Source organism: Macaca fascicularis, chromosome 9 (assembly GCF_037993035.2).
Source record: "Macaca fascicularis isolate 582-1 chromosome 9, T2T-MFA8v1.1".
NCBI lineage: Eukaryota > Metazoa > Chordata > Mammalia > Primates > Cercopithecidae > Macaca > Macaca fascicularis.
Genome location: NC_088383.1, coordinates 17,851,251 through 17,868,631, shown reverse-complemented (window position 1 = coordinate 17,868,631; position 17,381 = coordinate 17,851,251). Strand labels below are relative to the sequence as shown.

General features: G+C 40.5%; 1 protein-coding gene across 1 annotated transcript in view; it reads left to right on the top strand.

Annotated features, from left to right (window-relative positions):
* CUBN (cubilin) overlaps positions 1-17,381 on the top strand; it is a 314,813-nt gene that overhangs the window by 162,794 nt on the left and 134,638 nt on the right. The window contains exon 32 of the mRNA XM_005564724.5: positions 16,868-17,027. Coding sequence (XP_005564781.3) covers positions 16,868-17,027 — 160 coding nt within the window. The remainder of the gene's footprint in view (positions 1-16,867; positions 17,028-17,381) is intronic.

Here is a 17,381-nt window from a genome sequence, read left to right as displayed (position 1 = left end):
CTGAATGTAAGAGCCAGGCGAACAATAGAGAAAATCATGTTTTCAGGACAGAGACACCAAGAAGTGCCAGATTGGTTCTATTAATTTCATATTTTTTAGAACAAGAAATTGAAACACATGGCTTAGCACAAGATCTTTCTGATTTATAAATTCATTATGTTAAAAATTGCATAAATTGTATACAAACTAAGTCTTTTTTTCTTGGATGATTTATAAATCAACTTTACAAGAAGATAGGGAAGTTTTAAAAAGAAAACAATACTGTCTAGGTAAGTTGGGGTGGAGATCTGCTGTATATTTGCCAAATGGAACCACTTAAGGGGACAGGAGGTCTGCAGAGGTTTGGAACCAGACCAGGCAATGCCCTGGCAAGGCTGGAAGCTTGGCTTGCAGTTATAGTTAGTTGTCCAGGGATTCATGAAGGCCGGCATTGAAGCACCAGCCCTGTATCTTTATAGCCAGACGGACACTGGATGTGAAATGGACCCCAAAGTCCAATATCTTACATAATATCTCTGCAGTCTCAGTTCATACAAAGCCAATCATTCATTTTGGAGACATAAAAGTTAATGTCCTGGTCCTGTTGCTTAGACAGAGTTATTACCAAAGAGAAAAATATTCAGTCGCCAGTGATGCTATTAGATAATGTTGGGGTTCAGGAGATTTTTAATAGAGCTCAAGTGTGCTCTTTAAATACTGATGAAAATTATGCTGGAATAGGACCAGCCATCCTGTTTTTTCAAAACTTCTATAACAATTTGGGTTGTTAGAAGAAGAAATAGTAATTTAGCTGTATGTTAAATGTGATTTAACATATGGTTAACTGTCATAAACATATAGATACATACAATGTTAAGGTCAGAAGAAGAAAGCTTAGAGTTCGTTTGCTGTTGTCTCCTAATTTTTAAAAAAAGACATTGAGGTAGAGTTGGGGCAGTGCAAAAAATAAAAATAAAAATAAATTTAAAAAATTAAAAAGATACTGAGATCCAGAAATGTCAGGTTCAAGGTTAGGTAGAAATTAACAGCAGGATCAGCACCAAAACGAAAGCCTTATGCTTCCTACGAGGTGAATAAGTATTTTGATAAAATATAAAAATTGCAGTTATGTACAGGAAACTGAATGGCAGACTGGAAAAATAGAGGGAGAAAATAAACTTAGGGTCAGGCTGGAGCTACTTTGACTTTTTTTTTTTTTTTTTTTTTTTTTTTTGAGATGGAGTTTCACTCTTGTTGCCCAGGCTGTAGTGCAAAGACGCCATCTCAGCTCACTGCAACCTCTACCTCCCAGGTTCAAGCAATTCTCCTGCCTCAGCCTCCCAAGTAGCTGGGATTACAGGCATGTGCCACCATGCCCGGCTAATTTTTTGTGTTTTTAGTAGAGACAGGGTTTTACCATGTTGGCCAGGCTGGTTTTGAACTTCTGACCTCAGGTGATCCACCCGCCTCAGCCTCCGATTACAGGCGTGAATGCTGGGATTACAGGTGTGAGCCACTGTGCCCAGCCCACTTCGACTTCTGTACCCAATGAACCCAGCCTTCATTCGTCAATATAAGCAAAAGTGTTAAGAATTCAAATATGAAATGGAAAGTGTCCTTGCTTTGAAGTCAGGAGGTCAGGGTTTCCTTCATTACTTTGCTCTTTGGTGCCCAATATGTACCAGACACTGCCAGGCACTCGTTTCTGGACATGGCACCACCCCTCACTCTTTTCATGGCTTGGGGTTCTTAGTTTGCTTATTTATAAAATTAGGTGGCTGGGGAACACAAGCAGAAAGAAGAAAACTAAGGAGGAGGATTCAGTTAGGAGTTGCATTTGTGGGTAAGAAATGGAGGACAAGATGGCGGATGAAATGGCCACTAAGGGCCCAGTGACGTCAGTGGTGGTTTCATCCTCAAAGTTGAAGTCAGCCTCAGGCAGCCACTAGGTTTCACATGACCTCTGGGCCACAAGACTATCCCCACACTCTTCTGGGAATACAATAGAAAGCTCTTCTTAGAGTAGGCCTAGTCCCCATGGGTTCCAAATGGAGGCAAGCTAAGCCCACAGGTAACAGGCTTGGTGTTGTGGAAACAAAGGCAAAATTCACCAAGTAGAAGAAACAAATGAACATTTCAAAATGGAACAGTAGACTGGGCACGGTGGCTCAGGCCTGTAATCCTAACACTTTTGGGAGGCCGAGGCGGGCGGATCACGATGTCAAGACATCGAGACCATCCTGGCCAACATGGTGAAACCCTGTCTCTACTAAAAATACAAAAATTAGCTGAGCATGATGGCAGGCACCTGTAGTCTCAGCTACTCGGGAGGCTAAGGCAGGAGAATCACTTGAACCCAGGAGGCGGAGGTTGCAGTGAGCCGAGATCGTGCCACTGCACTCCAGCTTGGCGACAGAACAAGACTCAGTCTAAAAAAAAAAAAAAGTGGAACAGTAATACACAGCCTCCATCCTCTTTCATAGAGCCCACAGCAGTAGTCTTTAGATCTCCAAAGCACCAATCTTTTTGATGCATGAATTGTTAACAGATGCATGACTGAATAAATGAATTTTTGTCATCTCTACTCCTGCAATGATCCATGCTTTGGTGGAAAATCTCAGAGGACGCCATCGGGAACGTGCTGTACTGAGTTCACTCCTTGGCATGGTTATTGATATACAATCTTCTTGTTGTGAGCCACATGAGGACTTAGATAGCATCACAAAAGTGCATTTTCTAGAATTGCATGCTGCTATGATGAAAAAAGGGAAAAACTGAACTTGTTGACTTCTCTTGAAATGGTAATGGCGTCGTGGGGAGCTAATCAGGAAGCTGGACTTGCAGGCAGGTTTCAACACATTTGGTAATGTATTTGCACTTTCTGTTCAGTCACCTTCGAGTGTCTGGTGTAATTAACCTTGGGCTCTCCTCAATGACACATCAGGAGTATTTCTTGCTAAGGAAGCTGTGGGACCCATTGGCTGGGGATGGCCTTGTCTGGTCAGCACGCAAGTGGCTTCATTACGTTTCCTTTCACGAAGGCTGAGTGTTAAAGTGACCTCCAAGTGACAGTTTAATTGCTTAATTAGAGCCTTTCTTCTAAGTCTTAGATTCATGTAGCTCTGCAAGCTCTTATTGATCTCCTAGAAAGGCTGCTTGTAGCTCAGTGTGAGAGCAGGAAGAGGGAAGTCCGTTTAGCAGCAGCAGCTGGCCCCTGGAGATTCCTGACCTCTGCTTCCAGCATCCTCTACTCAGCTCATTGGAATGTCTGCCTTGTGAGAATCAGCAAGGAGCAGCTCAAAGCAAGCCGACCATGGTCCGGGTCCTGCCTCTCATTTGGAGGAAACACAAACGAGGGCTAACAGAGCCTGGTACCAAAAAGAAAAAGCAAAAGCAATGTGATTAGTAACTTCTGAAGCTTTTTGTGGCTATCTAGGATAAAGAAAGAAAAGTCTGATGTGATCCGGAAAAAAAAAAAAAAAAAATCCCTGTGTTCCCACCCAAAGCTGCAGTGTCTGTTGTTGTTCCATTATTTGACAATAAAATGCAGGGTGGAACAGGGCAGATACCTAACAGCAGCATCCTCTTTTGTTTTATTTTTGTAATACACCACCCATGATGTGTTTCCTTTTAAAACACTGATCGTTTCCAAAGCAGAGCAAACAGACACAGGAATAATAGAATTCGGTGTTTCAAAGAGATGATGGAAACAATTCTTCTTTAAATATTTACTGTTTTACAAATAAATCCAAGACAGAAACCAGTCTCTCTCTCTCCCCTCCTCTTCCTCTCTCCCTGTCTCTCTTTTCCTCTCTCTCTCCCTGTCTTTCTGTCCCTCTTTCTTTCCCTCTTCCTCTCTCTCCCTTTCTTCTTTCCCTCTCTCTCGCCCTCTGTCTCTCCTTCTTTCTCTCTCTCCCTCCTTCTCTTCTTATCTTTCCCTCTCTTTCTTTGTTCCTCTCTCTCCCTCTCTCTCTCTCTCTCTCCCTTTTTCTTTCTTTCTCTCTCTCCTCCCTCTATCCCTCTCTCTCTCACTCTTTCTTCCCTCCCTCCTTCACTCCCCACCACAGGAATTTTTGTTTCCATCTGATACTTGAGGATGATCTTTTTCAAACGTTTGTCTTGTGACTTGCATTTGTTAACATGCTTAGCTTCTTTGCATCCTGGTGCGGGTGCTGTAGTAACAACCAAATGCTGAGCCAGTGTTTTGCATCTGCAAGACGAAGGAAGAGTTGAGTTGAAGCCACAGCTCTCAATCTGTGGACACGGGTTTGGTTTGGCTTGGTTCCCATTTCAGCTCAGACTCTCCTTAAATGTTTATTTGTAAAAGTAAAATGAGCATCTTGGATTTCTTCTCATATCAACATTTCCAGGAATCTTGGAGTCAGTGCTTGCAAGAACTGCAAATTTTTAGAGTTTATAGTCTCTTGTAAAACATGAAGACTGAGTGGGAGAGTGTAGAACAAAGAAATAGGGGTGAACACATCGTGACATGAGATGTGGGGTTGTAAATTGAACTAACTATTGAATTTCCAAGGAACATAACTGGAAAAAAATCACTGATAAAGGAAACTGATGCTTCCTCCTTCCCCAGCCCCAAGAAAAGATGCTGTAATGAGTAATATCTTTGCTTTCCTTCCGCACTCACATTTATGACTGTAACAGCTTGTATAATTTCCTGAGGGATTTCCCTCCCTATCACTTAATGTTTCCTCTATTTTGGGGAAGTTCATATTCCAAAGCGGGAATTTCATTAGCAGCTATACTGCCATATTATAGCATATGAAAATACCTCATGAACTCTTGATCCTCCAAATGGACTTTGCACCTCCATGTGAATTCTCTCTCCTGTGCCCTAAATGTCTTCTCCTTCACCACATTTTTGCACCCTGTTAAGCTCAAAGGCAATCCAGGGCTTGAGACGTATGTTACCATCTGGAGTTAAAAATGTAGCAAAGTGGGACTGGCACAGTGGCTCGTGCCTGTAATCCCAGCACTTTGAAAGGCTGAGGTGGGTGGATCATTTGAGGTCAAGAGTTCAAGACCAGCCTGGCCAACATGGTGAGACCCTGTCTCTACTAAAAATACAAAATTTAGCTGGACGTACTGTTGTGTGCCTGTAATCCCAGCTACTTCGGAGGCTGAGGCATGAGAATTGATTGAACCTGGAAGACAGAGACTGCAGTAGCGGAGATTGCGCCACTACACTCCATCCTGGGCTACAGAGTAAGACTCTGTCTCAAACAAACAAAAAAGTAAAAAGGGTCCAGGTGAGAAAGAGGCCACACTAGACCAGAGAATGGCGGTTGGACCAGAGAAGGACAAGGAGGAGATTCATATCTGAATCCCGGAATAGAATCAAGTTTATGTGGCAACGATAGAAGTTCTGGGTTTATTTATTGACCCCAGACACTGTGCTCTTTGTTACCCATTCTGCTAAGTGAGCCATGCTGGGAATCCCATGCACGTTCAGTGGAATGGAATGCAAGACAGATGCCAACCACTCGGAAAGCTGCGGGAGCCCAATACAAGACTTTCTCAAGTGCTACGAGGATGCTTGATTGCAGGTCGAGATACAAAGGAGGAGGGACTCCCACCCTATTTCCAGAGCTGCCATGGTCATCTTTCTTGGAGACTGTGACTATCTCACTTAGCTTCACAGAATCGTGGTCTCTCAATATTGTAACTGAATGAATACAACTTGATTTCACCTTTTCTCTAGGTTTAATCATAATTGGTCAGTTGTCAGACAGATGGGGTTTGTATATTGGCTCTGTCCTACTAAGCCTGTGATTGGGCAAGTCAAGTATGTTTTCGGAGGCTCACAGTTTTCCCTGCTGCAAAGTGGAACTGTAAGAATTGAATGTAAACAAATGTATTGAAAGTACCTATCAGTGTCTGGTTCAGATAAGTGTTAGCTGCTATTCCTAATTTTTCTATTACAATGACTCCTGCTTCTATTACTATTAACACTATGTTAAAGATCTTAAGTAATCTTTAAAATAAATTTTCTCCCTGAGCAAGATGAAACTTAGTAAACGAGAAGATAAAAAATCCAGTAGAAAAAAAATTCTCACTTCCTACTTTCCAACAATCTCGGGGAATATATTCGTGTTTCTTTGTTTTTTGGGTTTTTTTTAGAAATAAAAATACAGATATTACTGAGGAAGCTACAGTTCATTTTTCCCCATCAGTCATGAGGAGTGCAAATGATGACTGACATTTCAGTCAGGTGGTCACGAGTCATTTAATCACTCCAGGGTTTTGATTACAGCAGAGAGGGGCAGCCGCTGAAGCACTCTGCATCACGTCCATGTCAATCACGTGATCTTTAGTTCTTAAGCAAAGCATTCGTGATTACTGGTCTTTATTTCGTGCAATTTAAAAATGTATGCTCAGCTTTACTTTTGTATTTGATGTTACATTTTAGAAGTGCACACTGTGCACTGGCAGTTGTTTTGAGACTGAATGGAAGGAAGACACAAATATAAGGCAGGGGAAATTTCAGGCTGTCATAGTGGCTTAGGCAAGATGTAATGAGGCCCCACACCAAGACACTAGAGAGGGATGTGGGTGAAGTAGAGGGAAGGAGCCAAGCCATACATCGACAGAGAGATGGCAGAACATGCTTATCCATTACATGTAGCAGGGATGGGGGGTTCCCAAAATGGTCTGGCCATTGGGTACATGCTTCTGGCATTTACTCAGGCAAGAAATGTAGGTAAAGGAGAAATGAGAGGGACGGGCAGAGGGCTTCAGTTTGAGACACTGATTTTCAGCATTTGTGGAACATACAAGAGATGATGTCTACGATACAGTTGGCTATATGAGCCTAGGGCTTAAGAGGGAGGACTGGGGTACAGTTATAGATATTAGGCAATGAACAGATGCTTTGGAGATCTTAAAACAGAAGCCACGTCCATTAAACTTGATACATTCCTGGCAGCAGCAAGAGGCTAGATTAACTGGCATTAGTAGCCATCTGGCTTGGGTACTGCGGTGTTCTTACATGAATAGTGCCCTTTCATGTCTGTATGTAATCGCTTATGAGTCTGAGTGATGAAACACTAAAGCACTTTTAATATAGATTTTATTTTTAAACCTTACATGCTCCTCGTATTAAATTTGTAGAATACAGAAAAGAAGAAATAAGAAATTAATGCCATCCTTAGTATTAGAATATAGATACAAACTATTGAAATTTTGGTTTATTTCCCTCACAAACACACACATACAAATATATACACTCACTCATGTACACACAAACATGCATAGTTAAGATAATATTATATATAATTTTATATCCTGCCTTTTTCACTTCATATTATTTGAATAGTTTTTAAAATAGTTTCTTTGGCTAGTCAATCAAATGGACGTGCTGTAATTCAGTTAGCCACAGGTTTATTATTGACCATTTGGATTATTAATGGGTTTTTTCTTTTCTTGTTATAACCATGTTATGAGGACTATCTTTATATGTGAATCTTAGTACATTTCCTATTATTTCCTTTATATAGCTTTTCTTTTCTTTATTGAACATTCTACTATGAAATATTTTAAGTAGGTAGAGAAATACAGACTACATAATGCATACAAAATATATAACGTACTGAACTTCTCCCTGTCCAGACTGGCCAAATCTTCATATTTTGCCACATTTACTTCAAGTTCTTTTGTTTTCTCCCAAACAGAAACGGACTGTTCAAGACACAGGTGAAGTCCCACGTGCTCCTATCATTGATCCTATGCCCTGTTCCCTGTCCCAGAGGAAACTGCTAATGAGATTTCTGGTTTATGATTCCCATAATGGTTTTTATAGTTTTTTCATTATATGTGTATATCCATACACACTATGAAATATTATTTTGCATATTTTAAGACTTTATGTACGTCATGTAACACACTACATATCCTTCTTCAACTTGCACTCTTCACTCATTGTACTGTTTTTCACATTTTCTACCTTGTAATGCATACAGATCTAATGCATTCTTTTGGTCACTACACATTCCATTTGATGTATGCACCACAAGTCATTTGCCCATTCTCCTGTTAATGAACATTTAAGTTGCTTGCAATATTTTTCCTTAGCAACTTTTTGTACCGAATTTTCTTGTAGCAATATCTGTGTATAATGACATAAGACTTTCTCTAGTGTAAACCACCTGCAGAAGTGGAATTGCTAGCTTTGAACTTTTCTGTATGTCATTTAATTTCATTAGAAATTTATATATGAGGCCGGGCACAGTAGATCATGCCTGGAATCCCAGCACTTTGGGAGGCTGAGGTGGATGGATTGCTTGAGGTCGGGAGTTTGAAAACAGCCTGGCCAACATGGAGAAACCCTGTCTCTACTGAAAATACAAAAAATCAGCTGGGTGTGGTGGCGTGCACCTGTAATCCCAGCTACTCGGGAGGCTGAGGCAGGAGAATCGCTTGAACCTGGAAGGTGGAGGTGGCAGTGAGCTGAGATCGCACCACTGTACTCCAACCTGGGTGACAGAGCAAGACCAAGACTCTGTCTCAAAAAAAAAAAAAAAAAAAAAGAAAAGAAAAATGTATATATGAGAATTTCTGTAATGAAATGAGAAAAACTTACCTTCATACTTGTAATCATAGTTTCCACAAAACTTTCAATACATTGTCTTATTTGATCTTTACAATAACCTTATGGGGCAGCAAGGGGAGATCACCTACCCTCATTTTTAGATGAGGTGTCTGAGGTAGTTACTGCAAAGAGCAGTACAGCATGTGACTTGAATGCATCACTGGACAGCCTCATTCTTCAGAAGCCTTTCTTCATTCTTTCCTCAACTCTTCTTCATTCCACACCCGCAGACTTACCCCAGAACTTACCGGCTTAAGACAACAACATTTACAGTTTCCGTGGGTCAGGAAGCCAGATGCCACTCGCCTGTGTGCTTCCTGGCTCACTCACGTGAATGTACACAGGGTTCAGTTCCTTGCAGGCTGTTGGCTGAGGCCTCCCTTGACTCCCTGCCATGCAGGCCTCTCCACACAGTATCTCAGAACATGGCACCTTGCTCGCCAGGGCAATCAATAGAGAGGGCAAGAGAGAGTCCAACAAGACAGAAATTACTAGCAAGAGGGAAGGCACCATCTTTTCTCACCTCATTATGGAGGTGACAGACTATCACTTCTGTTGTTTTCTATTAATTAGAACAAATCACGAGGTCTATCCCATACCCCAGGGAGATTACACAGAGGCATGAATACCAGGACGTGGGGATCACTGAGAGCCAGGTCAGAAGTTGCCTACCATCCCCCACCCCTACAATCTCCAGTTGGAAAATTTTCATTTATTATTTCTCCCACTCCTACTTACCCATATTTCTGGACAACGCCCCCACCTCTTGGTTCTCTTTTCTTTTTTGCCTCCATAACTTTCTAATTCCCTACTTAATTTCTTACACAGCAATTTAGCTCCCACTTTGTCTTACTTTAATAGTAGAGGCTAACATCTACCACATGCTTACTACATGCCAGTAAGCATTTATATCTTTTGGTATTTATATCTTTTAACTTGTTCTTATGAACAGTATGGGCTATATATTCATTTTAATCTCATTTTGCAGATTAAGAAACTTAGCAACAGATGAGGAAGCAAAGAGAGGGGGGCAACTTGTCCCCAACAATGTAAAATAACATCTCCCCTGCTATATTCATGTTCTGAGAGCCTATGGAGGTATTTTACTCAATACAGACTGCTTTTCCCTCTAAAAGGAATCCTGCCACCAACTTTTAAATAATGCAACATACTTTTGAATAATGCTTATTTATACAACAAAGGTATGTATGAGAAGTAAAAAGTTCCCTTACTTGGCTTCTTTATTTTCCCACATTACCATTCTTTAGAACTCTGATCACAGGCCTCCAGAACTAGGAATGTCACCAGGAAGAGTTTCTGTCTCTCACTTGAATGGTTTTCCTCCTGTGTTACTTGACATGTGACAAAGGTAACATGTGACATGTTACCTTTAGAAATGATGGACATTTATGCAAATCTCCTCAAAGTATTGAAGCATCAAGTATGAAAATTAAGACCAAGCACTGTGGTTCATGCCTATAATCCCCTCACTTTGGGAGGCTGAGGTAGGAGGATCGCTTGAGCCAGGAGTTCCAGACCACACTAGACAACACAGCAAAATCCCCTCTCTACAAAACGTTTAAAAATTAGCCAGGTGTGGTGGTGCACACCTGTAGTCCCAGCTATTTGGGAGGCTGAGGTGGGAGGATCCCTTGAGCCCAGGAAGTCAAGGCTGCAGTGAGTTATCACTGGTCTTACCCTGACTACAAACATAATAATTATAATAATAATTAAAAGAAATTTCGTAAATGTTTGGCTTAGTTCTCACTTCTGGCTAGAGCTGAGGATGTGGAGGGGACTTGATAGCGCCATAATATATCATGTGTTCAGAATACTCTGGGCCTTGGGGATGGATCCGATGTCCTCTGCCCACCTTCTGCCTCTGCCTTCTCTCACCCTGCTGGTGAAGGGTCCCTGGGAGCAGAGTGCATGGCATTGGCTGTTCCCTGTGGTGGGGCCCCTTCATTCGCCTTCAGACCTGGCATATAGGAAGCCTGCCCAGAAAGCAGCCGAGCTGACCTCCGTCCCGCTGGGAATAGCCTCTTACCCACAATTGTGTCTACTATGTGTTTATACCATTGACTCCATGAGGGCAAGGACAGCTTTTTCTTAACTCTGGGCTTTCCTCAACCCTAGTCCTCAATTTTTAGAGACCAGCAACTGTCATACATATTCATTTATTCATTTGTTCATCAAACATTTATTGCCTGTTAAGTGCCAGGTTCTGTACTTTTTAAAAAGTCTCCTTTTTTTATATAATAAAGTTAAGCTTTTTGTTTTTGTGGGGTTTTTTTCGTTTGTTTTGTTTTGAGATGGAGTCTTATTCTGTCACCCAGGCTGGAGTGCAGTGGCACCATCTCCATTCACCGTAGCCTCTGCTTCCCGGGTTCGAGCAATTCTTGTGCCTCAGTCTCCCGGGTAGCTGGGATTACGAGTACACGTCACTATGCCTGGCTAATTTTTGTATTTTTAGTGGAGATGGGGTTTCACATGTTGGCCAGACTGGTCTCAAACTTCTGACCTCAGGTGATCCACCTGCCTCGGCCTCCTAAAGTGCTGGGATTACAGGCATGAGCCTCTGCGCCCTGCCTGGTGTGTATTTTGAATATGTGTGCTAGTATCTTGACATTTTATACAATTCTGGATATTTTACAAAAAGACTGGTCAACTTTTCTATAGAAATTAAATGACCACTCCACTAGATCTGCCTCTGTTTTAAGAGCTTCTATAGTTGGAATTCTCCTGGGGACAGTGGCCACTTTTTATCTGTGGCTTCAACTTCAATTTTTTATTTTATTACTATCATCTAGAAATGAAGTAGTTGAGATGTACAAAGTTTTATTTTGTTTATATATTGCCCTGACTTTTACCACTTAAGTAATGATCAGAAAATCAATGCTGAGGCCTAGCAAACTCTTGGCAGTAGACTTAAGTAAGAATTATATGTTATATTAATATATGTGTATCCAATAGTAATATCATTTGCTAGTTTTGCCTTGGGAACTAAATGGAAGTTAAGGGGAAATTCATATTGATAATTTTTATGACTTTAGAATTATAAATGAATGGGAACAAGGTTTCTCATATTTTCTTCTTTGAAGTGCTTTTCTTGTGTAATTTTATACATTGAAACTTTAAATGTGAGAATTTTTTTTTTTTTGAGACGGAGTTTCACTCTTGTTGTCCAGGCTGAAGTGCAATGGCACTATCTCGGCTCACCACAACCTCCGTCTCCCAGGTTCAAGCGATTTTCCTGCCTCAGCCTCCTGAGTAGCTGGGATTACAGGCATGTGCCATGACACCCGGCTAATTTTGTAATTTTAGTAGAGACGGGGCTTCTCCATGTTGGTCAGGCTGGTCTTGAACTCCCAACTTCAGGTGATCTGCCCACCTCAGCTTCCCAAAGTGCTGGGATTACAGGCGTGAACCACTGCACCAAGCCTGAGAATATTGATTTGATATTATAAGTGTTAAAAACACTCAAGTAAAAGAATTTATATTTCAAACTCTGTTAAAAATATTCTCCCTCCTTGATAGCCTGAGGTTTTAAAATTTCATAAAATGACAATTAGGTACACAAAACATAATAACTATCATGCTGTGGTTTGAATGTGTCCCCTTCCAAAGTTCATGTGCTGGAAGCTTAATGCCCAATGCCACAGTGGCAGGACGTATGGCCTTTGGGAGGTGTTCAGGTACTGAAAGCCTTGCCATCATAGATGGATTAATGTTGCTATAAAAAGGGCTTGCAAGAGTAGGTTCTCTCTCTTCTGCACTTCTGCCACTTGACTACATGATGTTCCTCCCCGCAAGAGGATGCACCATTCAAGGTACCATCCTGAAGCAGAGAGACCCGGCTCTAACTTGCTGGCATCTTGTTCTTGGACTTCCCAGCCTTCAGAACTGTGAGAAATAAATTTCTGCTCTTTATAAATCACCTGGCCTCAGGTATTCTATAGCATCAAAAAGAAGCAGACTGACGTGTGTCATGAGCATTTTAAAGAGAAGTAAACATGGTAAATCTAGAATTTGGAGAGAGAAGACTCTGCTACTCACTAGTGATGTGAACTTGGATGAGTTACTAGCTTTCATTGAATGAGACAGTAGTTTAATAGCTTACACACTTGCCACCTAGTCTTTATTTTTATAGAAAATCACATAGGTTAGGATGTTTGTGATGGAGCTTGTAAAATTATAACCTGCTCATCACATTTGGGGTGTCATTGGTATATAATTTCAATCTCAGGACTCATGGAAACCTTCTTTTATTTGAGATGGAGTCTCACTGTGTCACCCATGCTGGAGTTCAGTGGTGCAGTCGCGGCTCACTGCAACCTCCGCCTCCTGGGTTCAAGCAAATCTCATGCCTCAGCCTCCTGAGTAGCTGGGATTACAGGCGCCCACACCATGCCTGGCTAAGTTTTTTTTTTTTTTTTTTTTGTATTTTTGGTAGAGACAGGGTTTTGTCATGTTGGCCAGGCTGGTCTCAAGAAAACCTTCTATTTTTGATCCGTTCCTTATGAAGTATTACTTCAGCCAGATGAAATTTAGCAGAGGTCTTGTAATTCCAGGACCTCAGGGGTTAGGGGTAGGGGAAATAGCTGCAAAGTCTCTAAAGCTTCTAGATGTGCTCCTTTCAAAGGATCCCCAAGGAAATGGGGCATTCGGGTAATTTTCGGAAGATTTCAGCCGTAATGTTTTAGTTTACTTTTGTTCCCCTTATTTCCTCCTGTCCCTTGAGAGGATTCCAACCACTCAGACTAAAAACAAGGACTTTGAAAGGGAAGAAACAATATGTACTTACTCCTTGGACCTTTGAATTTGGGAGAAAATTTTTCAAAAACCAGAAAGTCTTGTTTTGTGAGTCCATGGACTTGCAAAATCTTAGAGAGTTTTTTCTTTCTTTTCTTTCTTTCTTTTTTCTTTTTTTTTTTTGAGAAGGAGAAGCCTATAAACACCATAGAACGCATTGTTCCACTAGTTTAAAAAATTAAGAAATGCTAGACACTTAGGTTGATTCCATATTTTGGCTATTGTGAGTAGTGCTTCAGTTAACATGGAAATGCAGATATATTCAACATACTTATTTAATTTCTTTTGTCTGTTTAACCCCAGAGTGGGACTGTTGGATCATATGGTAGTTCTATTTTTGATTTTTTGAGAAACCTCCATACTGTTTTTCATAATGGCTGTATCAATTTACATTCCCATCAGTAGTGTATAAATGTTCCCTTTTCCCCACATCCACACCAGCCCTTGTTATTTTCTAATTGGGATAAAGTGATGTTTCACTGTGGCTTTGATTTGGATTTTGCTGGTGATTAGTGATGTTGGGCATTTTTTCATTTACCTGTTGGTCATTTGTATGTCTTCTTTTGAAGACAAACAGACTTATCAATGGATGAATGGATTTTTAAAATGTGATATATATAAACAATGGAATAGTACTTAGCTATAGAAATGAATACAATCCTGTCATTTGTGGCATCATGGATGAGCCCGAAGGACTTTATTTTAATGGAAATAAGCCAGGCACAGAGAGACAAATATTGCATGGTCTCACTCATTTGTGCAGTGTAAAAATGCTGATCTCGCAGAAGTACAGAGTAGAATAGTGGTTACCAGAGGCTGGGGACAGTAGCGGGGAGGAAATTATGGGGAGATATTTGTCAAAGGTACACAATTAGAGTTAGGTAAGAGGAATAAGTTCTGATGTTCTGTAACACAGTAGGGCACCCACAGTAAACAATATTATGGCTTATAAATATTATACTGTGTTAAAAGTAACTAGAAGAGAGGATTCTTAATGGTCTCACCACAAATAAGTGATAAATGTTTGAACTGATAGACATGCTGAATACCATGATTTGATAATTACACAATGTATATGTGTATTGAAACATCACATTATACCTCATACATATGTTCGATTATTATGCATCACTTAAAACCAAAATAAAAAATAAATATAAACTATATATATTCACAAAATTGAATATTAAACTTTTATAAAAATGAAAAAATGCTATTCTAAACAAATAAATGAATAAATTATCTTGAGAGAAGTAAATAGTCTGTGCCTTAATATTCAGTTGGTATATTCTCCATACTTTATAACCACAGACGTTCTAAGAAGGTATTCATTATTCTTTGATATTAAAACTAAGAAAGTATTAATAGAACATTACTTAAAGCTTAGGATGCTGTACCTATAACCATAGGACAGCATAAAACCAAGTATAGAGACAATAAAGACTTGAATTAAATCAATGGTGGTGATATTTGAGAGTAGACTCAAGTGTGAATGTAGTAAGAGTTTTCGTAGTGACGGTTTACATGTCATTTTGTCTACTGTTTACAGTGTTCAGCGTGATAAAAGGAAGCATTCATACTAGATTGGAAACTATAATTTGAATTGGTTAAGAAAATGGAATTTAGTTTTTAATCAATCTTTGTTGAATGAAAATCAGTCATCAGGTTTCATTTATTGGAGATATATATAGAGAGAGAGAGTTAAATTTTGAACATTAAATAATAAAAAAGAAAAGGTTTGCTGCTCCAGAACAGACCCACATTTGTTTTAAATTTTTTATTGTAAAAGCTTTAGCTCCTCAGAAAGTTAAAAATCCTATTGATATTTGATTCATGGGCTTGTATAAGCCAAACTGAGAATATCCTGCCCATCATACCTGTGGCTAAAGAGAACATACAGAATCATATCTGTGGCTAAACAGAACACTGATTATAATCATCAGCAGATTTTTAAAGTCACTTGAGAGTACCTTCCTTCCATTGAATCTCTGAACTTTCTATTTTTTTCCCCAAGATTTTCTTATGAAATATAAGTGGCAATTTGTTTTGAATGAAACGGCCATATTTTACCTTCATGCTTTCAGTCTCACTCTGAGGGTTGGCAGGTTGATGCATGCATCCTGCTCAGTTGATACCTTGCACTGAACAAGAGGAAAGGGTTTCAGTTCTGGACTCTGGAATCTAGTGGTCTGATTCAGCATGACCTGCTCCCTCTTAGGAATTGTGTGACTTGGACCCGTTACTTAGGTTCTCTGTGCATCTGTTGTCCTGTTCTTAAAAATGGAAAGAAATTGAGGATAAAATGGGACAGTGTATGTGAAGGGCCGAATCCAGTTCCTGGCACATGGTAAGCACCTAATGAATGGGAGTTATTATTAATCATCCATGCGAAGGAACTCATTTCCCCCGATTTACACATAAGAGTATCCAAAAATTCATCTAGACACTGAGTTCCAAGCAAATTAGTAAGCTTCAACTTCAACAAATCAATACAGAGATTTCAGGTGTATGTGATGTAGATTCCATTTCATTACATGCACGGAGGGTCAGCTAGGTCTCAGCATGGCCCTAGGCAAGACGAGACCAATAGTTAAAAGGAGAGAGGTAATTTTCTTTTCTTTTTTTTGAGATGGAGTCTTGCTCTCTGTTGCCTAGGCTTCAGAGCAGTGGTACAGTCTAGGCTCACTGCAACCTCCATCCTGGGTTCAAGCAATTCTCCTGCCTCAGGCTCCCAGGTAGCTTTGACTACAGGTGTGCACCACCACACCTGGCTAATTTTTGTATTTTTTATTAGAGACAGGGTTTCACCACATTGGCCAGGCTGGTCTTGAACTCCTGACCTCAGGTGATCCACCCGCCTCAGCCTCCCAAAGTGCTGGGATTATAGGCATGAGCCACCATGCCTGGCCAAAAAGAGAGAGAGGTAATTTTCTAAATCAGCCTCATATAGCCTCTATCATTTGAAAAGAATTCTACTATTTCTTTTCTCTTAAGCATTACCCTATCACGAACCCTAAGCAGAACAAATAGATCTAACAAATGTCGGGATTCTGACAACAAATGCTCATCACTCATCATTATTTCTCATCTGTTTTCTCATGTGTCTATTCTTGCATCACACATTTCCAGTACATGTTGTGGGCATGGCCTTTGAGGTGACTACACTGGGGTTGGGGAGGAAGGGGAATGTGGAAGGGATGGCATTTATGAAGTTATCAAGAGATCTAATAGTGGCTCTGACCGAGAAACTCCTGCCGAAATTCATGTCAGCATCCCTAGAAATGACCAAAGACTCAAACATTCCCATGGAACTGTGAGACAAGACAAAAGAATAAAGCCAGTTTCCCCAGACCCAGCAAACGTGGGATTTTCCACTAGCACATCGGCATGCAGGCAGTTCATGGAATACAGGCCTTCTAGATGTGAATCTGAAGCTCTGAACCACTGTTTGCCCTGTCACCTTTCTTGTAGGCATACGATGGCTCAAGTTCCACAATGTCCCGCCTTGCCAGGACGTGTGGAAGGGAGCAGCTGGCTAACCCCATCGTGTCCTCAGGAAACAGCCTCTTCGTGAGATTTCTATCTGGCCTTTCCAGACAGAACAGAGGCTTCCGAGCTCAATTCAGGCAAGGCAAGTACCCTGCGGTTTCCCAAGCACAAGAGAAATCTTCAGTGCTCTGTTTGGTGCAACAGTGAAATGAGACCTGTGCTCAGAAATTGATCACAGCCTTCTACTTAACATGTAAAAAATTAAATAGAACAAAAGAACTGTGACTTACATTTATCCCAACTCCTGATGCTTGAAACCTCCTTCTCTGACTTCCTTTGGACCTGCATCTCTAACAAGTTTTCAGAATAATACTGTTTAAAAGTGCTTTTAAGACTAGAAACAGTATAGAAAAGCTTTTATCCAAATTCACTGATCTAGCACTACCCAAGGCTTTACACTACAATGGGATACACTGCTATCAATTACGAGACTTGC